The sequence below is a fragment of the Dicentrarchus labrax genome, unplaced genomic scaffold (genome assembly GCF_905237075.1).
Source record: "Dicentrarchus labrax unplaced genomic scaffold, dlabrax2021, whole genome shotgun sequence".
Taxonomy (NCBI): Eukaryota; Metazoa; Chordata; class Actinopteri; family Moronidae; genus Dicentrarchus; species Dicentrarchus labrax.
Genome location: NW_026136703.1, coordinates 19,984,768 through 20,010,723, shown reverse-complemented (window position 1 = coordinate 20,010,723; position 25,956 = coordinate 19,984,768). Strand labels below are relative to the sequence as shown.

The window sequence follows — 25,956 nt, the reverse complement described above, 5'->3', positions numbered from 1 at the left end:
TTACACTGACACACTGACACAGCCTGCAGCAGGTACCAATGCGGAAGATCACGCCTTCTTCTTACCCCCACATTTCACACTTCTTCACGCTTCTCTGGTGTCCAGGAAGGACCCATCACACTCGGTTTATAGTCGTTTATTGAGCGTTAAAGCGCGCAGGTGATGTTTTGCACGTTTGATGCGCTCTTTAGATTTATAACTTTATAGTCAGAATGCAATATGAGAGACAAAAAGTTAGAAAAACTAGTTTAGTATGACTGGATCTTTTAAAGTCTTACACTAATTTAATGTAAACCAATAAAATACATTAGAGCTTTTTCTCTTAACATAAAGAAAATAACAATTTCAAGGTCCATTTAGTAGCTGTTCTGGAGCTTTCAAGCTTTCCACAGTGGTGGAAGAAGTATTCAGATCCTTTACTTGAACAAAGGTAGCAATAGCAGACTGTAAAAATACTACATAACAAGTCAAGTGAAAGTACAACTGTACAAGTATGTAATTATTATCAGCAAAATGTGCTTAAAGTACAAGAGGAGTAGAGGTGGAGCTGATTATATTCTTTTTGCTGGTCTAATATACTAACATCATATTTTATTAGTTCATCATATGTTTTTTATGTACATTTTAAAATACAAAGTAACTGGTAACTTAAGCTGTTAAATAATTGCAAAGGTGTACAAAAGTACAACATTACCCTCCGAATTGTCAAGTCTAAGTACCTCCAATTTATACACAGTTACAGTATTTGGGTGAATGTACTCAAAAAAACCCCACCATGGATCATACATCACATGACATTCATCAGCAGATGGAGTCTCAGTTTAGTCTTGCTAAATCTTACTGAGTTGAGTCATATAAAGTTGATTCTATTGTTTGTTAGTAACTCACATGACATGTGTTTATAACTTCCCCCCATCATTATCACTGTCCAAACCGATTAATAACCCAATCAAATTGATTTGTTCATCCTTACACAATATTTCACAGTGATTGAAAGCTCCAGAACAGTGGACCTCGTGGTGAGACTGTTGATTGAAAACAATGTCTTAGAGGATTGGTCATTTTTCTTGTAGTACACATGGACCACTGGCCCTGATCAGACCTAATTGTTGTAACATGGAAAGCAGCCACAAAACATCTTCTTGAAAGGATTGTTTTTATCAGAAGCCAAGGCCCTTTCCACCTTGAAGACAGCATCCTGAACGATCACGTCAGTGTTTTGGACATTTTTCTGGATGCTATCAACGGCTGCCCCCTGCTCCTCTGTGAGCACAGCCACATCCAGAAACAGCTCCTGGATCCCTTCGATCCTCTTCTCCAGCTCCACCAGTTCCTTGTGTCGGCTCTCGATCTGAAGTAAAGCCGAGTGAGCCGTTTTGCCCTCCACCTGGGCACTGAACACATTCAACTCCCCGCTCTCCATCATCTCCTCCAGCTCCTCTGTGCTGACCTCCCTGCCCACCACCTCCATCTGCCTCAGGTTCTGCTGTTTACAAGCCTCCCTGTGGCTCATCTCTGTGTCGTTGTAGCTGAACATCACATCCCGCAGACCACTGCTGAGACACTGGTACTGTGTTCGAGCTATGCGTGCTGTGGGGTCAGAGCTGCCACGCTGGGCCTCAAGTTCCCTACTGACAGTACTCATCATGTGCAGCCGCTGCAGCACAGCTTCTCCCCTGCGTTTAATATCCACCCCGATTGCATTGGAGTCCCGCTTTGTCACACAAGGGTGCGAGGTCTTGTTTAAGGCCTGGTAGTTCACATTTTTCAGCTCACTGATGTCGTTCTGGATCTGCTGGATCTCCAGACGTATCTGTTGGGCCTCCTGCAGGACACCACCCAGGTCCTGGTCAGCGTGTGATGCTGTTGATGCCTCAAGCTCTGAGAGATTGTTCAGCTCCACTGTGCTGAAACCTTCAGAGTCGGTCTGCAGCTGATGGAGGTGCCTCAGCCTGTCTCTCATGTCTGCAAGGGGGAAAAAAATCACACAAAAGACGACAAGAGAAAAGATGTTGGTTTATTCGTCTGGGTACAGTGATTCCCTTGGTTGGAAGTTAGTCTTACAGGGGGTCATAAGTTAATTTTTAAGGGTCACAAGATGATTAAACCTGCATGAATTGATCTTCTTGAGGTAGTCGGGGGACTTGTGGGTTACATGTTAAAAATGCTCCAAAAACACTTGATTCTACATTTCTAATAATGCACGTCACTTTAGCTGCATAGTTATTTGAGCTCTTGTTAATATGAAGATACTGATCAGTGCAGCCTTAATGGAAAAGGAAGTAAGAAAAAACATCGTTCTGGTGCACATATTTGTATCTGAGGTCAGTAAGAATTGTTCAAATGAAACAATCTGACAAGATTAGAGCACAAAGTCAAAATTACAACCTGCAAATGAGGGGCTGCAAGTAGACACTTAATTTTAAAGGTTCCACACTCAAATTAGGTTGGGAACCCTGAGATATTTCAAGGTGAAAAAAAGCCATACAAGATCTGACACTCATTGTTGGTCATAAATGTTTAAAGAGGTACTTCAGTAATTCTGTACAACACTTCCTTCCAAGAAACTAAAGCAGCAGAGGCTAAGACATCTTCATTAGACCTTTCCCAAGTATCAAGCCTCATTTAAGATTCCTTTCTTAGACTTCAGAGAACATTATGCAACTGTTTTCACAGGGTGACTAACAAACAGATCTTTATTTGTGTGAAGTGTTTATTTAATCTGGAAGCCAAATGACTATTTCACACTTAAAGAGGGCAAATGTCTGTACATTTCACTGAACATAGAAACTGATCAGTCAAGTACAAAAAGATACTGGTGTGCCAACTCTCCTTTTATGTAGGAGCTGAGTTAGAGATGAGAGAGAGAAAGCAGAAGAAAGAAATACAAACTAAAAGACAGACATAGAACGAGAAGAGTTATTAGGTTGCAACAAACAAGCTTGTTCTTGTTCTTCTGTGAAATATTTCCTGAGCATAACTGAATACGTCATACCTGCCAGAGCTCTAGAGCTCTCAGTCTAGCATATAACAATCAGAAACTTTTGTAATTGATATATGTTGCAGGTGTGAGGGTTTTCTACCTCTTTAGTATCATATAATCTTAGAAGGAGGAACTTGATCTGCCAGGACATTTAATCTCTCTTCAGGACTTACCAAACAAGTTATAAAACAGGCAACTATGGTTTCAACATGTATGTTGAAATGTAGTAAGTGAAGATACTTAGAATTAAGGTTTCTCAGTGGAAAACAGCACAAACAGGAGACAGAATCAATAATCCTGAAAAATAAGTTTTATAATAGATTAATGTCCATTTTTTGTATTATTACTACTATTATACTTTTCCACAAGAGTCAGAGTAAAGAGGCCCCAAATCCAGGTTTTCTTACCTGTACTGGATTTTTCAGTTCAGATTTCCTAAAACTTCGCTAACCCTAAATGTCAGAGAAGCCCAATAAATATGGAACATACAAACCTAAAATATGATAATTTATATTCCTTACTGGTATGGCTGTTAGTTCCTCTCCTTCTGTGGCACACTGATCACAGAAATGGTTGTTCAGTCCGATAGGCAGCCAGTGTGATGGCTGTAAAAAGAGTGAATGAATTTTAAAATCATCACTCATACACCTGTTTAAGAGGAAAGGGTTTTAGAAACCAAACTTTCTGCATTCCTGTGGCGTCACATGGAGTGATGTACAATAAGGTGAAGCCAAGCATCTTGAGGATTTATTATAAACAACTGATATATCTGTGTTTGCATTTTTCTATATTCTCAGGGCAGTTTTCATCTAATTACACTTTTGCTTTTAATGTCTAGCAACACATAAGGTGATAAGGGTTGTAAAGAGAGACTATAAAGCTAAGATCTCCACAAAGTCAGATAGAATGAAGGATAGAAGTCACCACGCACTGACAGTGGACACCAAAAGCATGTGAAAAAAAACCCAGACAGGAAATATTTTTGATATCTTATCCTCCATAGGGGTGGGACTGAAGTGTTCATATGCGATAAGAAATCGTAACAAAAGTCTTGCAGAAGTCTCTTAAGTTTCATTAAATGTAATCTGACCAAAGGCTTGTTCTCACCCTGCATGCAGTGAAGCCACCAACTGTCAGCTGATTATCAGTCATGCTTCCAGAAATAGAAGCTGAAGTATATTTGAACCAGGAAAACGCATGGTTTGGTTCATGTGTAGGAAGCTTTGAAATACTCATTTCCACAGCCAGCAGGGGTTTGTATGTGATCAGTAATTTCCACAGGCCTCCATGAGTTTGAGTCACTCTGGTTTTTCTCAATGGGTTTTTTTTTCTTGCAAAGTGGATGTGTGACTCAGCTGTAGATGCACACTCCTCCAGTGTATAACTGACACTTTATTCTGAAGAAAAAGAAACCAGCAAAAAATGAGACCAAAATATCCCCCAAAACCACAATATAAGCAGCAATCAAGTGCACAGTGTCGTCTTTCTGTTTCATTTATTCCTCCTCTTGTGTGTGAAAGCACTGAATTATGAAGTCATTTGAAATCAAAAACCTAAATAATCATATGAACTTTAAGCTAATTAAAAAAGCCTCTACCACCAGATGGCAACCACGCGTCACACATCATGATCACACATCAAGCCCAAAGGATGTTAGGCTGCTATTCACTGTGAATGTGATGTGGCGTTTCACAAGAAGCTGCCAAATTATGTTACAGAGGAACGCCATTGAACCGAACCTATGTTTGGGACATTATATCTTGGTCGTTCTCTAGAGGGAGCTGCATGAAGTCTGATAAAGGGCCTCATGTGATGTCATTTGAGTCAGCGTCAATTGGTACTAAAGACTTCAAGTTTGAAAATGAAAAAAGGGTGTGGAGTTAGAAAGAAGTGAGATTGCTACAACTCTGTAGCCCACTCCTCATCTCTGCATGCAGCTAGCAACTAAAGGTTACATTATCTATAGTGGCATAATAGGGCGATCGAGTTGCATTGTGGGTAATGTAGTTGCAGATGAAAATGATTTGTAGAATTAATTTAATGCATCAAATTTGGTTAATTCTTTTGTTATACCATCCATTGTGAGTCAGTCAGTATTATAGGAGTGCAGTGCTAAACGTCAACGGACTCTTTAAAAGCCTTTATTTAATCGAGTACATTAGTAAAACCACAGTAATAGTAAAGGAAATAATAAAAACAGATTGATTACACCTACCTAAATGTTTTTTTTTACTCTTACGCAGTGGATGAATCAATCTGTTTTTGCTATTTAGCCTGAAGACCCACTGAAGTCAATTTCTTTTCTGTGACCAGTTTTTTTCATCTTCAAGCAGCACTGTTGAGCTGAGCCATTGGCCTTATTCAATCTGCTCTGTCAAATCAATAAATCAGAGGATGCTTTTCCAGTTCTTCTAATCGGAAATGTGTACTTTAAAACTGCGGCCTGTGAGTTTTGGATGCCGTATTTATTTTGTCCAGCAGATGTCAGTGGAACAGTATTCTGTAACATGCAGTTCATGCATTTTTCTAAAGTAGATTATTATCAACTTTATTCTGTGCATTACTTTACCTTAACAAAGCACAAATAACATGTTTACTCAGGTGGAAATGTCTGGTAATTAAGAAATCATTTGTTTGTTGTGTTTGCACAATATTCACTGGTGTTAAAATAATGGATCACAGCAACAAAACTCTACATACAGTTCAATTAAACTTAATTGAACTTATGCAGTACATGCATGCAACAGCTGGTCACCCACATCAACAGATACACACACAATAAACAGGAGAATAAATTAATAAAACACTGAAAATCTCCAAACAATCAAAGGCTTTGTGTGCAGTTGTTACAGTTTTCTTTTTTCTTACTCCTTTTTTCTGACTATTTTGAAATGCAAAGGAGAAAAATAGAGTATTTAGGAGTATTGAAACACTTTTTTAAATTTAAAACATGTTAGAAACAACCATACCACTGTGCTAAAGCAGGGAAATTGAATGTGAATCTTTTTAATAATTAATTCGGACACTTTCTATTTCTGACAAGACAAACTTTTCTTGTTTTCCATTGAAGCATTTCATTCTTTTTTTATTGATTTCCAGCACCAAAGACAACCCAAAAAACATTCCAAGTTGAAAGTTCTAGTTTAAATCTACTTATCTCCTCAGTCAGCTGATTTGAAAGGCATGTTTTGTTCAATCAATAAACTTTGTTGCATGAGTTTCAGATATAGGATTGCCTTTTCATCAGTCAGGAACTGAGCATGTGATCAGGTGGAATATAACATGGCCTTGTATCAGAGGTCCAGAACTACTAGACTGAGGCACATAAAGACTGAGAAACAGTTCATTGTGAATGTACCAAGAATGTTTTCTTAATCATACGGATTGTAAATCTGCTAGACTTGAGGACAAAGGTCTATTTTGTGCAGTTGAACACTTTAAAGTAGCACATTTGACATCCATCCACCATGCAACCATGCCAGATTTCTTTGTAGATTTTGTGTGGAAATAGAAATTGTTGTGTATTCCACAGTGTGTGTGACACCAAAAAATATCATTACATGCATCGAATGCATAACAATGGGTCAGAAGAGCAATATACTGTATATATCTTTTCAGACTGTCTTGCAAGATTACTAAACATTTTGTTGGAGTAATTAAAAATGAAGTTGATTTTTATACAAAAGGAAAACAAGTTATCTATCTCACATCAAGAATTAAAACAATTAAGTATTTTAATAACTGTCATGTCTGATTTTAAAATCCTTATCTCTGTAACACAGCATGTTTAATCAAATTTGTAATGCTTTCTTACTTCTTTTTTGCTGGAACAAATGACAACAATGCCAGTATTGTGATGTTAAATCTGTGGTAAATGTACAATTATTGGCCTGTTTTAGTTTTGTTCTCAAACACATACTGTACAACAGAAGAGAACCAAAACGACAATACCTAACTCTGCTGACCTTTATGTTTTCTGTTCCAACTTTAAGTGCAGAGCAAGCTAGTTCGGCTAAGAATAAAAAAAAGACTCATTCATCAGATTTGAATTTCAGCCGTGCACTCATATTTGATACCCTGAAATGACCAGGTACAAAAAAAGGACAAGCACACACATGCAGACTGACTCACTGAGACCCCCTGCATTTTATTTCATTACATTGCATCAGGCCTCAGGAGTTAGGTTGCTGTAATCGGTGTAGAAAACATCAGCTGTTTCCAGTTACCCAAAGTTGTGACTCCAATTAATTCAACTTATTGGCTTCAGACTGAGGTTCACATAACAGCACCAGTGTCTACAAACATCTGACCAAATTAACATGAATGTCTGTCATGGGTTTGGAGATGTTTCTCTGCTATAGGATTTCCCAAGGTCTCACTTTGTTCAACTTAGGTGACACATCAGTCTTGTTTTAGACAAACCTGTCCTCAGCTTAGCAGTGAGGTAAATAAGGCAGGTATATTGCAGTACAGGGGCTTCTTACACTGGACATTTGATTGACTTAAATATGGCTTTGTTACACAGGATATTTAAGTTTATCCAGGTTCAAAGTGATATAAAACGCAGCTGCTAGATCTTTAAAAACCCACTATAATGTCTTGAATAAAGATATTTCTGTAAATGAAACAGAAATCCTTTGTCTGAAAATGTAATCTGCTCTGATTGAATAATCACTGACATAAAGACGAGTTGGGAACTACAGTTCAATGGTCTTTGGTCTAAGGCCTTTGCTTTATTGCCTTTGCTCTGAGGCAGTCTGGGAACCAAAACTCAATTGGAAGACACAGTAAGGGACAAAAACGGAGAAGACTACATGAGAAATGCGTTGGCGTGGCTGTGGTGAGGTTGGCACACTCATGCTGGTATGACTGTACCCCCACTTACAAAAGTGGATAACATTATTTGCTGTCAAATGAAATGATGTTTGACATTCAGATGGGTGACAAATTAAAATTAAAACCTGCAAAAATCAGAGGAAAAATATGACAATGATGAGTTTGAAAATGCTTTGACCTTCACAGTCAAACATACATACATAACATAAAAAAACATAAAATGAGGCATTATCTTTCAGAAAAGTGGTGTTCATCCCTCCCGTTGAGATCCAGACACTTGGACAACCTATGACAAGGAGCACTGATGCTGCTCTGAAGGCTGAAAATCTTACTAACACACTAAAGGAATTGTTTGACATTTTAGGAAATACGCAGTCTTTTCGAGAGTTGATACCGCTCTCATATAAGCCTGTTAAATATAAGGCTGCCACTTGCCAGCAATTAGCTTATCTGGGCTTAAAGACTGGAAACAGGGGGAAACAGCTAGTCTGGCTCTGTCTAAAGGCCACGAAATCCCCCTACCAGCTTACTAATTAACACCAGACTACTTGCTGGAGCCTTGAAAGTGTCACTGCGAGGTTACCAGGCAACTAGCAGTGACGGAGACCTCAGGAAGTCATTGCACCCAGCCAAAGATTTAGCTCCAATAATCCCCCGTCAAACTGCAACCAGTCATTTTTGTACAGATTAAACAAAATATAACGTGTTAATTAGTGAGCTTTAGAGGAGCTATGGTAGACGTAATTTGTTACCTTTGGACAGAGCCAAGCTTGTTGTCCTAATGCTAAGCTAAGCTAACAGCTGCAGACTGTAGACTACTGTACAGATATGAGAGCTATCTATCTTCCCGTCTAACTTGTGGCAAGAAAGCAAATAAGTGTATTGTCCTTAAAATTAGTTAATTGATTTAAATTTAAATTGTTACCCATCTTGATCTATGATTTACAAAATTCGCATTTTAATACAGTGCATACAATACAGCAAAAAATAAAGGAATACATAGAATAAGTTGTATATTTCCATATTTAATTTTTACAATAAATATTATTCACATTCTTAAAAGCACACACATATATATATAACACTGGAGTTTCAAAGAACCATTTAACAATCATATGTGAGAAAGTCAACTCAACAACCACAACTCTGTGTTCCTAAAACCTTTTTTAGGAGAACACCTGATGAGTAAATAAATTGTAGATATAAATATCCCTCAATCGGCCAAATTTTATTCAAAGACCAAGTTTTTCCAGCTGCCTTGTCTACTTCAAGCTGAAAGTCCTGAAGTTTAGACAACATGTTAGACTGTTTTATGTTGCCTTGCCTGATATTCTGCCCACATGTCTCAGTTTAATCTCCAAATTACATTAAGTCTGTTTTGCTCCATAGTTACATTTGACCAGTCAGTTGATTTCCATTTTCAAGAAAATGTCTGTAAAATCTTCGTCAATTTCAACAGGCTTTCATACTGTTATGATATAATTTGACTGCAATTACACTAATCAGCAAATATACCTTGTATACTGTAAACCCATTAGGATTACAGATGAAAAGCCCGAAACAATCAAATTAATCCTGTAAAAATATAAAACAGAAAACAGAACATACTGCAGAACATTACTGAAAAGTGTCGCTTTCGTTTCCACAAGAATTCAGTTGATAGATTAATATATCATGGAACTATGTTTTTGACTCAAAATAACAGCTCTTTTTTAAGCAATATTTGGAAACCATTCCGGGATTTAATATATAGAAATTCCTGAACATTTTCTAATAAGGAAGCTTTCATAAAGGGCTCATAAGATATATCTAATGTCTTTATTAATATATAATAAATCAATTACTTAATGTGTTCTTTATAAGCCATTAATAGGAACAGTTTTGTGGGTTTCAGGTTATGAAAAATTCCACTGGCAGGTGTTTATTGTTTATATTTGGTCATAATATAGTAATAAATATTAATAATATATTAATAAATGCACATGGACTCTAATGAGCCACCAAGTCTGCAGTTATAAACGTTAACATTGCATTGATCAAGTGTTTCACACCTGCTGTTTGAGTGTTAATACGTAATAAGTCATAAGTAATAAGTCAGGTTGTTATTAAATGCAGCCCTTTTTTCAGAAATAAGTGGTCAGGGGAAGTCTAGGGAGTTTAGTGATTTATTAATTACTCATTAAAACTGAAATATTACATAGAAAAAATGACCCATACTTAGTTCTCTCTTACTTCATTTTATTTTGTACTATTACAGTATTTGCTCACATCTAGGTGGTAATATGTAGTTTCAAAAACATCAGCAGAAAATCACATTCTTCTTCTGTAACGTTAAAATATAAATATATATATATATATAATAGGTAAAGATGTACATCAGAGCTAAAGCACTGTCCAAAAACAAGACAACTGTGCACCTTGTTCACACAGAGAGGACAACTGATGTCCCAGTTACATAAACACATTAATCCAAGAGGTGATGACTTCTTCCCATGAGACTGACCAACCAAGATCCGGCAGCATCATCAGCATCCAGTTTTCACTGTCATGAGCTGACATGGCAGACCTCATAATGAAATTTGCTTGCTCATTTGTCAGATTAAATGTGGAGCTCCAACTCCCCACTAAAGAGAAAAAAAGGTCAAGCTACACAACCTGGAGAGGTTTTAGATATTGATGAGTACACAATATGTGCACAGGGGAAACCAAATTAGATTAAAAGTTTAACTTTATTTAAAACCAAGATGCTTTCTTTCACATTTCTTAATTATGTAGTTTGTTTTTGGACTTTTAGTCACATAAAGTGAAAGTTCTGCATGCAATTTTCCCAGTCAGGCAAATATTGTAATATGTTAATATAGTAACACAACTACTTAGACATCTGCCCTCAACTTATTAAAACTTAATACATCTCTTTTTAAAACAAAGGGTCAAAAATAATAAAGTCTACTTTGCAAAAGTGCAAACACAGCTAAAGGGGGTTTGCAATCTTCACTTTTCTAGTCTGTTTATATCAATCTTACAAACAACAGCTGCTTTCTGTTTCCAATGAAAAGATCTTTTTAAACCTTTAACACCATTTTTCACAGTACTGAGTGCTGTAACTTCAAGCGTATCTGTGCCCTGATGTGAACGTATACAGCGGTGCAGGACAGGTCCATGCTTGTTGCCCGGACATTTGCTTCAGTCATCAGAGGACAGCCTCTGTTTTTCTCTGCAGATGTTTTTTTTTTTTTTTTTTTTTTTGATGCAGCGAGAGGCGTGCCGAGCCCAGCCGGGCCGGACCAGGCTCGGCTCATAGGCTTCATGTGATCCTGCAGGGAGGTGTTTGGCTAAAAAAGACTTTTTCAACATCCAGGCTGCAGCATTCGAGAGCTGACCGTCTCTCTTGCCCTCTCTCAGAGCTACCGGCTTGCCTTTTTCTGTGCACATTTGGGATATATTTCCATCACTTGTGCGGCTCATTCCGGATAGTGACGCGCTGCAGTTCCGATAATGGGAGACGCTCAGTCTGCGCAACGGGAGGGGAAGAAGGATGCAGCAGCTGAGGAGGAGAGCGGAAAAGTGGATGAGGCTCAGACAGAGCAGAATATTGAAGATAAGGTATCATCTTATTTCCCATAGATGCAGATTTTGTTTACATACTGCAGATAACTCCTATTACGTTTACAAACTTATTTAGGCTATTCCTCATACGCTTATGGGGATTCTCAGTAACTGCAGTAACACATTATTTGGTAAGCCCCTTATTACATTTCAAAAAAGCTGTCAGTGGTTGCTGTTGCTGTGTAATACAAAATGCTGAAGCTGGGTTTTGTTGCTGTTGTCAGGACAGTGGAAGTGCTGCTTGCCAACACATCCATTAACCCCAAGATAAAAACAAAGTCCTTGTCTCATTTGAATGAACTGCATTGAGCACGTCAAGCTCACTTTTGTCAGGTGCAAAAATAATCCGTTACTACCAATTTCTTCCTAGTAACACATAAAAGTTATTGAAAATTTGTGCAACTTATCTTATGTTGTCAAAGATTCTAGGAACTGTAAACTCCCTCTTGGTTACTGACTTTTTGCTTTGGTAGTTTGAGGCAAACTTACATAATCCATAGTTGATGCCCTTCTGTTCATTGTTTCAGGGGTGTTGCAATGATTTGCAATCACTGTAGATGAAAAGAGAAACAGTGTGAAGGAATAATGACCTTTCATTCTTAGAGGAACCTATGAATCCCAGGGGAGAGATGGAATTTCCCCTTTGCTGCACTCAGCAGAAGGAAACATCGATTATTTGTGTACAACATGATCACTGGGTCATACAGAGGAGGAAGTCAATTAGACAGCATTGTACTGTGAGAATAAAAAATAGCTATCAATATCTTATGAGCAATAATTCTGATATTGTGTTGATTCAATAGCACATTTAACCTTTGTGACTTGAGTGATTACATGATTTGGATGGAATAAGGGCCTATGTATGCCATTGTAATAAGAAATCTTTAAAGTAAGTTTTAAAAAAATGCCAAAAAAATTTCCCAATGCCTCTGTTTTTCATTAGGTTAAATTTACTTTCATTAAGTACAATAATCAGGCTCTCTTTTCCAAATAAGTTGCAAAAATAATTGATAATTGATTAGCTTTATTCTTTATCACACTATTTGGCACTTATATTTCCTCAAATTTTATAGTTTTATTCTTTGAGTATGGTTCAGTTTAGGGACAGTCAACCATTTTAGTTCAGGATGACTGAAAACAAAGCAATGCCTGTTTACAGCCCCTACTAATTGCTAGATGCTTGCGTGTGAAATGATAAATAACTTTTGACTGGAAAATCAACTCACAGCCATCCATAATCAAATTATGGCCTTTGATCTTTTGGCATACAGTCATGTTTCAATCCAGGGTGTATGCTGTTTTTATCTCTACATTTAGAGGAGTAAAACTTGGTTCTTGGGTTACTCAGATAATCAGTATCAACATTTAATTTTCATCAAATTAGGCTACATTATTAAACATTTAAAAAATGAAATGTTAGCTTTGAAGACTAAAAAACCTATACACAATGTGAGTGTGCATCACTGCTCTATGTGTATCATGAACTGAAAATTAATCTAACAGTGTCTTAGAAGGTATTAACGGATGCAATATCACCCTAACAGCTATTTCTATAGTTGTTTTTTTTTAGTGTGTTACTTGAAGGACATGTGTTTATTGTTCCCTTTCCCCTGCTCAGAATTTCACTGACTAATCTGACTCCCGGATTTGAGATTGGGACAATTAGGGTTGTTTAACAGCAAGAATACCATCACACCCACCCAACAGAGAGTGGACTGTGTTGTTTGTATACAAAATGGGATTTTGGAGCCCCAGTTAATCAAGGATTTAAATTCTTTGTTTGCTTTCATGGAAGTGCAAATTCTGATGTTATGAGCATATGAACAAATGGTTGCTATATGTTTCTTATGACTGAAAAGTGCTTGTGAAAATGTTTAAAATTGACTGCTAAAAGATGGAAACTGGTTTTATTATTTATGAGCTTCCATACCATTTAATCTTTGCAAAGGTATATTGTATATTTTATGTTTTTTGCTTTGTTTCAGCCTCTCAAAAACAATGGCCAGATCTCTGAGATTAATGGAAAAGCAGACAGCTCTATAGCAGAAGTTAATGGTCACTGTGAGGACGAAAACGCTACAGAGGGTGGGTACTCATCATTTGTGTATTACTGCTTATTGATAGACCATGTCAGCATAATTTTAACAGACACATAACTTGATAGATTTCAGCTGATAGAATTTCACCTCCGTCATCAGTCTTGTACAGGTCTTGATATTGCAGTGTTTCAATATTTTGTTTCTTTTCTGGTTTAGCGATCCTTTCACCAGACGAAGATGTTTCAGAAACAGAAGAGCCACTTCAAGAAGAAGAAGAAGAAGAAGAAGAAGAAGAAGAAGAAGAAACACAATTAGAAAATGTCGAAATTAATGACAGGGAACCACCTACTGAAGCTGATGCAAATGAAATGACTGAAATGGATGCAAAGCAGAATGACATCAATGAAGGTTTTAGGAGATTTTTCAGTAACATTGGTTTGAAATTGACAGTAAAGAGGGGCTCAAGTGAAATAACAACAGATGTGCCCGATAAGACTAACAAGGACGAACCAAACAGACCAGAAGATGTCGAGGATACTGCAAAGGAGACCAAAAGTGACAATGCTGAACAGAATACTGATGTGAACATAGCACAGGAGACTTATGATAATGATTCAACAACATGTCCTACCCTGACAGACGTTACATCGGAGGATGTTCTAGAAAATGCAGAGGAGAAAACAACAGAAACCAAAGAGGAAGTTAAATCTGACCATGCAGAAGAAACAACCGCGCCTGCAGGAGAAGACGCACAGCAGGATGCCGCACCTGAAGAAGAGCCACATTCCACATTTCCATCTAGTCCTGAAGAAGAGGTTGTCGTATCTCCAATTAAAAGATTTTTTACAACTGGAATTTTTTCTGGACTACGGAAGAAAAAGAAACTTGCAGAAGATGAAACAACTGAGAAAGAACTGGTAGACATGGGGAAAAAGGAAGTCATGGAGACAACAGAACAAACTGCACAACAACAACAACAACAGGACAAAGAGGAGATTAGTACAGGTGTTGAAGCAGCTGCAATTGAGGTGGAAGAAGGGAAATCATCTTCCATGGATCAATCAACCATTACTGTCCCTGAGCCGGAAATTCTGAGTTCTCAAGAGAAGGACAAAGTTCAAGCAAGCCCTCTAAAAAGGCTGCTGTCAGGGTCTAGTTTAAAGAAACTCTCCAAAAAGCAAAGAAGCAGGAAGTCAAGCGATGCAAAGCTTTCTGACTCTGGAGAACATGTTTCAGATCAGCTCCTGTCATCTACTGAGTCAGCTGAGAATCACAAAGAAGAAGGTCCTGTACAGCCCTCTGTAGAGGCAGCTGGAGAAGAGGATGGTGCATGGGCTTCCTTCAAAAAACTTGTGACTCCAAAAAAACGTGTGAAGAGATCTTCTTTGAGCAATGATGAGACAGAAATCCCAGGTTCAGTAGAAGAACCAAAACCAAGTGAAGGAGAGCAAATATCAGATCACAGCACAGAAGAAGGAAAAAAAAGAAAGGACTCATCTGTTTCATGGGAAGCTGTTTTGTGTGGATCTGGAAGGAGAAGAAGCAGAAAAACGTCAGACTCTGATGACGAAATGCCACAAGTTGATCATAAGCAAGAAAGTGGATCTAAACATGGAGCAGAATCACCCCTAGAAAGTTCTAACGAGAATGAGCATGAAATTATCGCCGCTTCCAAACAAGCAGGAAGTCCTTCAGAGGGTGATGGAGGGTCAACATGGAAATCACTGAAAAGACTTGTCACCCCGAAAAGGAAAGCCAAGGATGAGGATGAAAGCAAAGAAAATATACAGTCTGATAATGAAGTTACTCAAGATGAGTCCTTTTCAATAAAGAAACTCCTACCGGGACGAAAAAAGAGGAAGTCTGCTGAAAAGCAAGACCAAATATCTTCAGATGAGGCTGATAAAGATGTACCCTCTGGTGATGAAGACTCTGAGACACCAGCTGTGGTTCCATTGTCTGAGTTTGATACAGTTGAGACAGAGGTTCCCATACAAACACAGGCAGACATAGAAAGTCATATACCTGAGGAAGCAAACCATGAACTCCAACAAGACCTCCTTGATCACATGGCTGAACCAGTCCTACCTTGTGACAGCATGCAAATTGAAGCAAAAGAACTCCAAGATAAAGATGACGCTTTAGAAAAACAGCCATCTACAATCCCTGCTACAAATGAGGAACCTGATGATCTTTCAGAATCAATCAGTAAACATCAACAACTCAGTGACATTCCAGAGGAGGGCATAATTACAGAAACCATGGCTACTCCAGCTTCAGTCGCTGAAGAAGCAGCTAGAGATGACACTATAGCAGAGGACCTGATAGAGATCACATCCGAGGCCATTACTGCACCAGAACCTGCCTCAGACATTACCACGGCAGATGAAACTGAAATGATCTCGGCTGTTTCCCAGTTATCTTCAGAGTCTTCAAAAACATCCGGCAACACAACACCAGTTCCAGTAGAATATGACATCATGGAAACAGACACTCTCCTGCATCAGGCTGTTGAAACCATTTCCATAAGCCCAAAGGCTCTCCCAGTTTGTTCAGATGACTTAAGCTCTGAAAGAATAGTTGGTTCTGTCTCGCATCAAATACTGGAAACATTTGTAACAGAAGAGGCAACAATTCTGGAAATACACAGAAGATTTGATGCAACTGCCTTTAAGACAGGTCTAAGTGTTGAAGAACTGGAAGCTATTAATGAACTTTCAGCTACACCCCAAACAGAGAGCATATCAGAAGTCAATGACTCGGTTTCCACAGAGATTGTATCTGAAGTTCTTACTGAGGAGTTTAACACTGCTGAAATTGCTGAAGATGAAGTACATGATGTCAACCTTACACATCCAGAAGAAAGCATAAAAGAATTAGAAAGGTTTGATGAGAGCCATCATCTGGTGGAATGCCTATCTGAGGTAAATTCTGTTGTGTCTGGGGATTTATTACCTGAAGGTGAAGAAACTGTCCCACATGCTGGTTCTCTAGTTGAGGTACACCAAGCTGAAACAGAGACCCCAAAAATGGACTCTCAAGAGGTAGATAAAGCTGGTACAGTAGCAGATGAAACTAAGGATTGGGCTATGGAGCAGGAAGTTCAAATTGTGGCAGAAAAGGAGATCATGTACAATATCACTGATGAAAGTCAAGTTGAGGATAAAGATCAACCACCAGTAGGGGGGGAGGAATTACAAGAATCAGTAGCTGTACAAGCTGCCACATCAGATTCAGAGGAGAGTAATGTTCAGTCACTTCAAAAGGAACCAGAAAAAGAAAATGAACTAGAAACAGATGCTGCCAAAACTGAACATGTTCAAGTGCCATCAGCATCCGAATCTGTGCAAACCTCCACATTAGATTCAGAGGAGAGTAGTGTTCTATCACCAGAGGAGGAAGTAAAATCAGAGGACATTCTACCAGCAGAAACTGAAGTCAGTGAAGTAAGTGTTGAGCAAGAAAATAAAGAACTACCACTGACTGCTGTAGAAACCGAACATGTTCAAGAACCAGAAGCATTAGAAGCTGTTAAAGCATCCACATTAGATTCAGAGGAGAGCAGTGTTCAATCACTTGAAAAGGAGGTAATATCAGAGGACATACCCGAAGCAGAATCAGTCACAGATGAACCCAAGCAGACAGGAGAGCATCTTACTGAAGTCAGTGTTGAGCCAGAAAACAAAGAACTACCATTGAATGCTGTCAAAAATGAACATGTTCAAGAACCAGAATTACTAGAAGCAACCACAATAGATTCAGAGGAGGGCAGTGCTCAATCACTTGAAAAAGAGGCAATATCAGAGGAGGTTCCCAAAGCAGAAACCGTTACAGATGAATGCAAAGAGGAAACAATACCTCCAACTGATGTCAATCTTCAGCCAGTGGATACTTCCAAAACTACACATGTTCAAGAACCAGAAGTATTACAAGCAGCAACATTAGATTCAGTTACAGATGAACCCAAACAGGAAAATGAAGTGATGGTTGAGCCAGAAGAAGTAATACAACTGGAAGATGCCAGAACTGAACTTGTTCAAGAACCAGAAGTATTACAAACAGCAACATTAGATTCAGTTATAGATGAACCCAAACAGGAAAATGAAGTGAGGGTTGAGCCAGAAGAAGTAATACCACTGGAAGATGCCAAAACTGAACTTGTTCAAGAACCAGAAGTATTACAAGCTGTACAAACAGCCACAATAGACTCAGAGGGGGACAGCCTTGTATCAATTGAAAAGGAAGTAACATCAGAGGATCTTCCAGCAGTGGAAACAGTTATAGATGAACCAAAGGAGGAAACACAAGTGAGGGTTGAGCCAGAAGAAAAGCTACCAGTGGAAGATGCCAAAACTGAACATGTTCAAGATCTAGAAACATTACCATCTGATGTAAAAGATATTGAAACTGAAACTAAAACAGAGGAAGAGGCATTAATGCATATGGATGTAGACACTGCCAAACCAGACGTTAACAATGTCATTGCTTCAGTTACAGATGAAATTGAGAGTGAAATTGTGACACAACTGGGTCAGACTTTAGAGATAACAGAGGATCAGAAAACTGAGAGTATCCCACAAGTTGAGCAGGAAGACAGCATCCCTGAAGTTGTAGATGCGTTACAAACATTAACAGCAGTTCATGTATCCTCTGTTAATGAGGAAGCAGGTGATGTTCAAGTCCTAGGAAAGACTGCATTTCTTCAAAAAACCTCAGCACCTTGTGCAGACAATGCTGCAGTTGCAGATGAACCTAAACAAGAAGTGCATCTCAGTGCAGTGGAAGTCAGTGTTGAAGGAGAAAAAGAAACTGAACTTCCAGACACTGAGACAAAGACTGCTGCAGTTGAGCATGCTGTATTGGCCGAAGTAGTCATATGTAATCTCAAAGATGTCTCAGTTGCAATACCTGATGTTTTGATAGAGAAAACATCAGAAATTACTGAACCCTTGATAGAAACAATGGCAAGTGAACTAGAATTCAAGAAGGAAGTTGAGGCGGCCACACCTTTAGTAAAAGATGATGTGACTGAGACAGCAGAGGAAGGCAGTGTGGTCATGATGATGCATGTGCCATTAGTAACTTTTGAGGACAATCACAGAATTCAAGTGCAGGTGGTCGATGTCAATATAAAATCAGCTGAGACAATTGTGGACTCAGTGCTAGAAGTTGGGATAACAGAAGCTAAAGAAGTCATAGATGTTTGTCATGAAACGGTTGAGAAGGTAGACAATCTCTCTGCAATGCCAGAGATTGAAGAGGAAATCATAAATGAGGAAAACAACGTGGCCATTCAAGAAGTTATTCAACATGTAAAGAAGAACTTACCAGAGACAATATCCAAACCAGTGGTTGTAAACTTGTTATGTCAAGAAGTTATAGAACAGCCAGATGCTGTGACAAAAGTAAGTGAGATGGTTGAAAGTGAATCAAATGAAGTGGAGGATCAAAAAGTGATGGATGATAGTATTGGCACGTTCAGTGAGAGACAAGATGAAGCACCTGCTGTTATCAGTGATGACTCTGCAACTGGACAGCAAGTGTCAGAGGATCTCATGCAAACACCTGATATTCTAGGAAGTTTAGATGTTTCTATCGATGATCACAAAGAGGATTTGAAGGAAACTAAAGCTGAACTCAAAAGCTCAGAAGTAGGTGTCACAGCAGAGGAGGTCAAATCAGAGGAATTAGATGCAAAACAAATTCATGAACAAGCACAAATTACACAAATTGCTCAAAGTCAAATTGTAACACCTAGTAACACTGGATTAGTAGTCCCCCAAAACACTGGAATAATCTCTTCAATAGGTAATGTGGAGTCCCCGTCAAGTCTTTCTCTAGAATTCAAACTTAACATACAGTTTGGACAAGCGAAAGCACCAGCTTCCCCACCCCCTATGATGGAGAGAATTGCACCAGTAAAACAGACAGACGTGTCTGAGGTCGGAGTTCAGGTAGTAGAGGCAGTAGAACCCGAAAAGGCAATAAATCCAACACAAAGAGCTGAGAGCCAGAAACAGCCAGAGCTAACTGAGGTTGCTGTTCAGGCAACAGAAATTACAGAACCAGCAGCAAACTCAGATTCAACAGAAAGAGCCATGATCACAAATCAAAGTGTCCTGCTGGATGTCGGCATACAAGCGATAGAAACAGTAGAACCAGTAGAACAAGTCAAATCAACAGAGACTGTAACCTCCAGTGTCCAGGCAACAGAAATTACAGAACCAGCTACAAACACAAATTCAACAGAAAGAGTCGTGATCACAAATCAACCTGTCCTGCTGGATGTCGGCATACACGCAATGGAGACAGTAGAACCAGTAGAACAAATCAAATCAACAGAGACTGTAACCTCCAGTGTCCATGCGACAAAAACAATACAACCAGTAAGGCCAACAGAGAAAAGAGAAGTCTTCCTGAGCCAGCCAGTAGTCTCTGAAGCTTGTCAAGCAAGCCAAGAAACAAAAGCAGAAGAGCCTGTTAAACAAACAGAGGAAAATGACCAGGATGTGTGGATGGATGCTGAGGAGGTCATTTACACTCAGGAGGAAACAGAGTTGTCCTTTCATGAGGTGGATGAACCTCCAGAACCCCAGACAGAAATTGAGCAAGAGGAAAAGGCAGGACTCGGACATGAGGTTGAAATGGCTCCTAATTTCAAGACTGAGGAAGAAGAAAGTCAACAGGAAATGCACAAAACAGGAACTTGTGAAGTTGAGAGTGAGGGTGAAGATTTCGCTGTTGCACTTGAGCATCTTGAAATTGCAACTGCGAGCGCCACTACGATGGAGTTGGATTAATTTAACTCAACTATAGCGTTACTTATCGGTAAGGCCTTTCTCGCTTTTATTTTTCTTGTTTGTGTCATGTTTGCAAAGTTTTGCCCCTTAATCAAGTTGCTCCTACAGATCATGCATCACATTCATTGGAATATCCAAATTATTTAACATCATGCTACATTTTTTTCTTTCAAGGTTGGACAATCAAAAACGAAGTCACTCAAGTTTGTAAGAAGTTTTCAAAAAAGCTGTTAGTGGGTGTGATTAATGAGAGACATCTGGCAAGAGGAGCATCAACTGGAAAAGTGCTAATCTTCTCAGGGGAATGCAGCGTGATTCTTCTGTTTGACAGTGAACTACATCCATTATGCAATGGCAATTTAGATAAATGTAATATGCTATAGTGAAACCTTTAATACTAATCATGTCAGGTCTTCTCAATCATAAATTATGTTTTTTTGCAAAGACCTATCTCACTAGGTTTTAATAAAATGTATATGTCTAAGAGAATAAGGCAACATTTTTGTTAACGGTTATGTGCTTCAAATACATTTGTGTGCAACATTTATTCTTAATGTATGCATCCCAGATGAGGACAAATGTTAATTTCTCCTGACACACAAGGATGCTATTAATATATCATAATATGTAGATATTCCACAGCCTTCACTATGTATCTTCTGTGTTCCTAAATTGTTTTGTCATGAAGAATTTGTTTAATCATTTCACTTAAATACATGTTCCCAGATGACAACAATAGACCTGAGCATACTAGTACTATTGCATATTATCGTGTACATAATGACTATTTTAATGCTTATACAGGCAGACATGCGCTCATTTTGAACAATAAAACAATAATTTTTACTCTGACAAGTTCAAAATAAGAGCATGACGATAGCATGGCGCATCGTTTTTAAAAAAGTAATAATTATTTACACAATATTTTTTATTTTAAGTTAAATTTATCTTCACATACGTATTTATCATTAATATAATTATAATCAGCAGAGCCTTAAACTTCAACAATTGTGGCAGCTTTACTTGTCCTGTTTTATTTCCCAGCTGTTTGTGTGTAAGCCTCAATGAGCTCACACCATCAATGATACCATAGACTCAGTAATAAAGTGTGTGGTAAGGGTGAGAGAAGAAATAAGGTAATGACAGTTTGTTGTGTAAGCTGTTTGTCTTCTTTAAATTGTTTTCACTTATACTGACTTTATGAAATATCCTTCCCAATCTGTGTACATGTTCACTAATGACAAAATGCAAAACATAAACCTGAGTTACCTGTGTTTATATATTTACATATATATATTTACCAGTGTTTTATTAATAAAATATTATTTTATTTGAATAAATTCATACATGTACTTGTTGTTCTGCAAATTCTTTTAAACTAAAAATTCTGGCGATCATAAGTTACCTTTACACATGAATCCATGAACCACTAATTACTCAACAAGTTGATATTTTACAAGCACACACTAAACAAAAACAAATACTTTATTGCATCTTCTATAACACAGCACTCTTCTTTCTTTTTAAGAACAATGTCACATGTGAAGGTAAGAGTCTCTGCCATCATGCTCCAACTACACTTTTGCAAATAATGTGAAAATGAAATGAACATTGTTAAACACACAAACAAAACCCCAAAAACATTATGTGGCCAGCTGATCCCAAAATTAAGTCCCACTGATGCACTAGGCTTAAAATCCTCATATAAAACCCTGCAACACCCTTATCTTCCACAAAACAGTAAAAAATAAAAAGAAGATTTATTTCTGTGTTGTTGAAATGTAAATACTGGACAACAGGAACAGTAAGACATTCACAAATATTTAGGTCCGCTTCGTGATTTCAGTTGCTTCCAGAAAACAATGTCACATATTACTGAACACCTTTTTCACGTTTATACATAGTACCTTCGTAAAGTGCAGCATTCTTCCTTTGGAGCTTCTAGTGCCCTAAGTTTTGTGCTTTGTTGGAGGAGCAGTTTAGAAGATCATTTTTGCAAGTTCAAACAAAACCTAGATGGAAAACAAACAACAGATGTATATATTATTTAATTTAAAAAAAAGCTGTATACATTAGTAACTTGAAAGAAGCAATGCAGAATAAATTTATCAGATAATATTAATGAATTATACTGCATTATAATTAATTAAATACCTCAAGTAGACTAGCTAATGTCCAACAGTGGTTTACAAGATGTATATCCCATGTTTCATATGATGATTAAAGGTGGAAAACAAATGGCACTTTTGCACAAAACATCATATTCTTATACATCAGGCACAAAGATCTGTTTTATATGCTTACCTCAATAGTAATAAGGATGACTATCATCCACTCCAACCTTAAGCTGTGCTTCTCACTCAGGTGGCTTCTCATCAGATCTGTTAACTGAGAACAGTGTTCCAGCTTCTCGTTCACAACCTAAAAACACAGACAATGCTCGAAGCTTAGGTCAAAAACAAAGTATTGGCTTCTTACCACAAAGTATCAGAATGAGTCCAACTATGGTGCCACATCCTTTTTTTTTGATGAACTTTATTTACATTGACTCTGCGGTTGATGCTGAGGAACTGGCAGGTCTTATCATAGAGTTTTTCCAGGTTTTCTCTGTCCCAGTAGAAATCAGGCGTGATGAGCAGGTCAGACCTCAGGTTTATACAGTGTCTGCCAGAGTGGAGGTAAATACCAAGGTTTTAAACAGAGTCAGTCAGCCTGGAGTTAAACATATCAACTCAATTTAAAATACATGCATGTCAACAAATGTCTGCTATTGATAACCTGGCAGACACAAACTAAATACCCAGAAAACAAAATTACAAATCTGAGCTGGTTGTCAGAAACAACAGGTTTGAGGTTGCTGTAAAACCTTGAAAACAAACACAGAAAGGTTGCAGTTCCCTCTATTTAGAGAAAAGTGAATTTACCTTAACGAGAAAAGCTCGCCTATCTTCTTCATAACCTCTGCAGAGGACAACTTAACTCTTTTGCCAGACTTCAGCGTCTTGAGGAAAAAAATAGATCAGGACATTAGCATTAAGAGGAGCACTGATGCATAATCTGCCTTAAAGACAAACAACCATTACAGATAATCAATTACTCATAATTTCTTCCTGCCTGCTGTTAAGTGTCTACTGTACCTCTGGAATTGATTGAATTGACTCCACAAAGTTGTCTAGTGACACCTCCCATATTGCCAGCTTCACTGAAAAAGAAAACAAGAGGTTACACTCAGAGGAGAGGCTGAGTACAGTGCTGCCACAAAACATTACAAACAGACCTCACCTGACAAACACAGAGCATTTGAAAATGCAAATTTATCCAGAACAGCTTCATGTTGATCCATTTGGTCACTCAGAATAAAGTTTCCGCGCTCAAGCTTTGTATTCCCCCTGAAGAGAAAAAAAAGATTTAAATTCACACAAAAAGCTACAGAAAGTATGAAAGTGTAAATAAACAAAAACAACACATGAGTGAAGATCAACATACTCTCCAACAGTGTAGTTAATCTCCTCATTTTCCCAGTGGACTAATGCTACTTCATAGGGCTGGATCTCATGATGTTCCAATATTCTCAAAACCTTTTTCATCTGTAAAAACAATGAAATAAATTACATTTTCAAATAAAAATATGCTACAGCAGAGAAGTAAAACAAAATTACAATCAATTAAACATTATAAATTATATATAATTTTGTTTACCGTTTTCTCCTCAACATTCCAGAAAACTACTGAGCCTTCCCTGAAATTTCAAGTTGGGAAAGTCAGTGTGAGCTATAAAGATATAAAGGTATCAAACACTATGACTGGGTTTCTTTTCTAATACCAATGCTACACTCAAGATTTAGTACCAAATCCAAAATGATATCTTACCTGAGACAAATTTAGAAATATAAACATTTTTATACAACAGCTTTCGTCTAACAAAATATGTCAAACTATCAGTGCACAACTCAGAAAATGTGAGCCACATTTAGATTTGTATTTTTGATGCCGGATTCTATAGACACATTTCTGTCAGGACACAAAAAAAACCTACTGAAGATCAATACCCAGGCCAATTTATAATCTAAAATGTGCGAGTAATTCTTTAAAATAACAATTCTTAATCAAGACAAAGCCTAAACAAAGCACTTTGAAAACAGACTGCTTTACTGATACCTGAAGAAGAACATTACAGCATCGTCCTCTGGTTTGGCAGCCATGTCTGTGCTTATCACCAGCACATTTGAGGCATCTGAAATTACAACATGATTGTCATAAAATGTGTTAGTTGTTCCAAGCACATTGAACTCCCTGGTAAGCTGTAATACATGAATAATTTTGAGTCGTACCTCTTGGTAAATCCATCTCATGGAAGCCCTGGTTTATCAATTCGTGGCAAAGTGTTGGTAAATGATACTGATCTGCTGTTGCAAAGGCAATACATTGCATCATATCCTACAGGGAGACACGGGGGGGTTGAATTAATCTCTTAAACATGACATATATCAATAGATTAATCACTGATCAGAAGACTGGCTGAATCACCTTGTCCTCCTTTTTCAGGGCAGGCTGATTGGCTCTAGAAGGTTGTTTCGTTCTCGGTCCTTTGGGAACCCTTTTTCCAGGCACCGCTCCCGGTTTTAAAGTCGGTTTTAATATTGACTTCACAAGGTCGGATGAATAAAGGCGCTTCTGTCCACTTCTACATACATCCAGTATCCCAGGGTCAGTAAACAGAGTGCTGCTGAGATGTTTAAATCCACCTGAAGCAGGCAGAACATGTCTCACATGTGTCTGCTGTTGGTGAAGAGTGTTTGAATAACAGGTCCTTGAAAAGATCCAGCAGTCTGAGTGGGTCCTGGGTTTGGATTCATACCTGCGTGGTTGGACAGACTGGGACAGACTGGCCGAGGCACAGATGAAGACTGGTTTCCTCTCTACACGATGCTGAGCTCCCAGTCTGGACCACAACGTCCGGAGAAGCATCTTACTTTACCTACAGGTGTACAGGTGAGCTGCAACACAGGAAACAGTCGTTAGTGCACCTGCGTGATATGTTAGGCTCTAATTTACCATCGCAAAGCATTACAGAACTCTGCAAACCAACCTGGATCTATGAGCACATGAATAACCCTTTAACATCGTTATTATCAGACAAATCTAACTTTAAAAACAAAAATAGGAGCCAAAAACAAGCAAGGCTGACCTTGGCTACATTAGCTTATCCTCACCGGTAGTCTCTCTACGATTTGACCACATTAAATAAAACGTACAAAGATAAACAAGCACGGTTCTGTGCTAACTTTAAGTACAAGCCGACAGAAGTTAACAACGTGCTGTAAGTTAATTCAGTTTGTAATGTTAGCTGCTGTTAGCCGTCAGTTAGCTCACCGGTAACCGACAACAACGCGATTCAAATAGAGTTGACTTCAAATATAAATATAAATATATATATATATGTGTGTAACACTTCAGGAAATGGCCGCTGTGTTCAGTGATAAGTTAGTAGTAGAATTATAAGTTATATATTAGTTAGCTATACGGCACCTTGCGTGACAGACCTGGGAGGCGTGTTTGTTGTTTGCTAATGAAGTTTTGCTGCCGCTCACTTCCTGTTTGAGGTGACGTAATAGTGTGATCCTCGTCAGCCCTGCTCTCTGACTGGCAGGTTGTTCTGACATAAAGGCTACCTGGAAGTCTAAAATTAAGG

The 25,956-nt window shown here is 38.2% G+C and overlaps 3 protein-coding genes and 1 long non-coding RNA gene across 6 annotated transcripts; 1 reads left to right on the top strand and 3 right to left on the bottom strand.

Annotated features, from left to right (window-relative positions):
* Window positions 1–121: 121 nt before the first annotated feature.
* On the bottom strand, window positions 122–4,192 carry LOC127353389 (syntaxin-11-like). 2 transcript variants are annotated; one of them, XM_051382590.1, is made up of 3 exons: window positions 4,091–4,192; window positions 3,505–3,588; window positions 122–1,965 (listed from the first exon to the last, which is right to left on the bottom strand). In XM_051382590.1, the coding sequence occupies exon 3, from the start codon at window positions 1,961–1,963 to the stop codon at window positions 1,103–1,105; it is 861 nt and encodes a 286-aa protein (XP_051238550.1). In that variant the 5' UTR covers window positions 1,964–1,965; window positions 3,505–3,588; window positions 4,091–4,192; the 3' UTR covers window positions 122–1,102. The 2 variants fall into 2 exon arrangements, with proteins under 2 accessions (XP_051238550.1, XP_051238542.1); XM_051382582.1 differs by lacking the exon at window positions 3,505–3,588 and having other exon boundaries at window positions 4,091–4,179.
* A 5,848-nt stretch (window positions 4,193–10,040) lies between these two features.
* Window positions 10,041–13,721, bottom strand: LOC127359873 (uncharacterized). Its single transcript, XR_007883021.1, has 2 exons — window positions 11,915–13,721; window positions 10,041–11,363 (listed from the first exon to the last, which is right to left on the bottom strand). It is a non-coding gene; the product is annotated as an uncharacterized LOC127359873 (long non-coding RNA).
* On the top strand, window positions 11,280–21,616 carry akap12a (A kinase (PRKA) anchor protein 12a). The gene is made up of 4 exons (XM_051394167.1): window positions 11,280–11,422; window positions 13,411–13,510; window positions 13,681–20,292; window positions 20,439–21,616. Exons 1-3 carry the CDS (start codon window positions 11,315–11,317, stop codon window positions 20,262–20,264), a joined length of 6,792 nt encoding a protein of 2,263 aa, XP_051250127.1. The 5' UTR covers window positions 11,280–11,314; the 3' UTR covers window positions 20,265–20,292; window positions 20,439–21,616.
* A 112-nt stretch (window positions 21,617–21,728) lies between these two features.
* rmnd1 (required for meiotic nuclear division 1 homolog) lies at window positions 21,729–25,867 on the bottom strand. 2 transcript variants are annotated; one of them, XM_051394181.1, is made up of 12 exons: window positions 25,794–25,867; window positions 24,792–25,261; window positions 24,596–24,701; window positions 24,423–24,498; window positions 23,964–24,003; window positions 23,751–23,851; window positions 23,547–23,653; window positions 23,402–23,466; window positions 23,189–23,265; window positions 22,808–22,928; window positions 22,569–22,685; window positions 21,729–22,276 (listed from the first exon to the last, which is right to left on the bottom strand). In XM_051394181.1, exons 2-12 carry the CDS (start codon window positions 25,230–25,232, stop codon window positions 22,244–22,246), a joined length of 1,284 nt encoding a protein of 427 aa, XP_051250141.1. In that variant the 5' UTR covers window positions 25,233–25,261; window positions 25,794–25,867; the 3' UTR covers window positions 21,729–22,243. The 2 variants fall into 2 exon arrangements, with proteins under 2 accessions (XP_051250141.1, XP_051250146.1); XM_051394186.1 differs by having other exon boundaries at window positions 25,808–25,865.
* Between the last annotated feature and the right edge of the window lie 89 nt (window positions 25,868–25,956).

Bases quoted from the DNA above. Each gene is read 5' to 3' on its own strand.
- akap12a (XM_051394167.1), top strand. From the start codon at position 11,315: ATGGGAGACGCTCAGTCTGCGCAACGGGAGGGGAAGAAGGATGCAGCA. The intron at 11,423-13,410 runs GTATCATCTTAT...GCTTTGTTTCAG, and splicing joins AGCAGAATATTGAAGATAAG to CCTCTCAAAAACAATGGCCA. The intron at 13,511-13,680 runs GTGGGTACTCAT...TTTCTGGTTTAG, and splicing joins GGACGAAAACGCTACAGAGG to CGATCCTTTCACCAGACGAA.
- rmnd1 (XM_051394181.1), bottom strand. From the start codon at position 25,232: ATGCTTCTCCGGACGTTGTGGTCCAGACTGGGAGCTCAGCATCGTGTA. The intron at 23,266-23,401 runs GTACAGTAGACA...TTTTTCCTCAAG, and splicing joins CAATTCAATCAATTCCAGAG to ACGCTGAAGTCTGGCAAAAG. The intron at 22,929-23,188 runs GTAAATTCACTT...CCACTCTGGCAG, and splicing joins GGCGAGCTTTTCTCGTTAAG to ACACTGTATAAACCTGAGGT.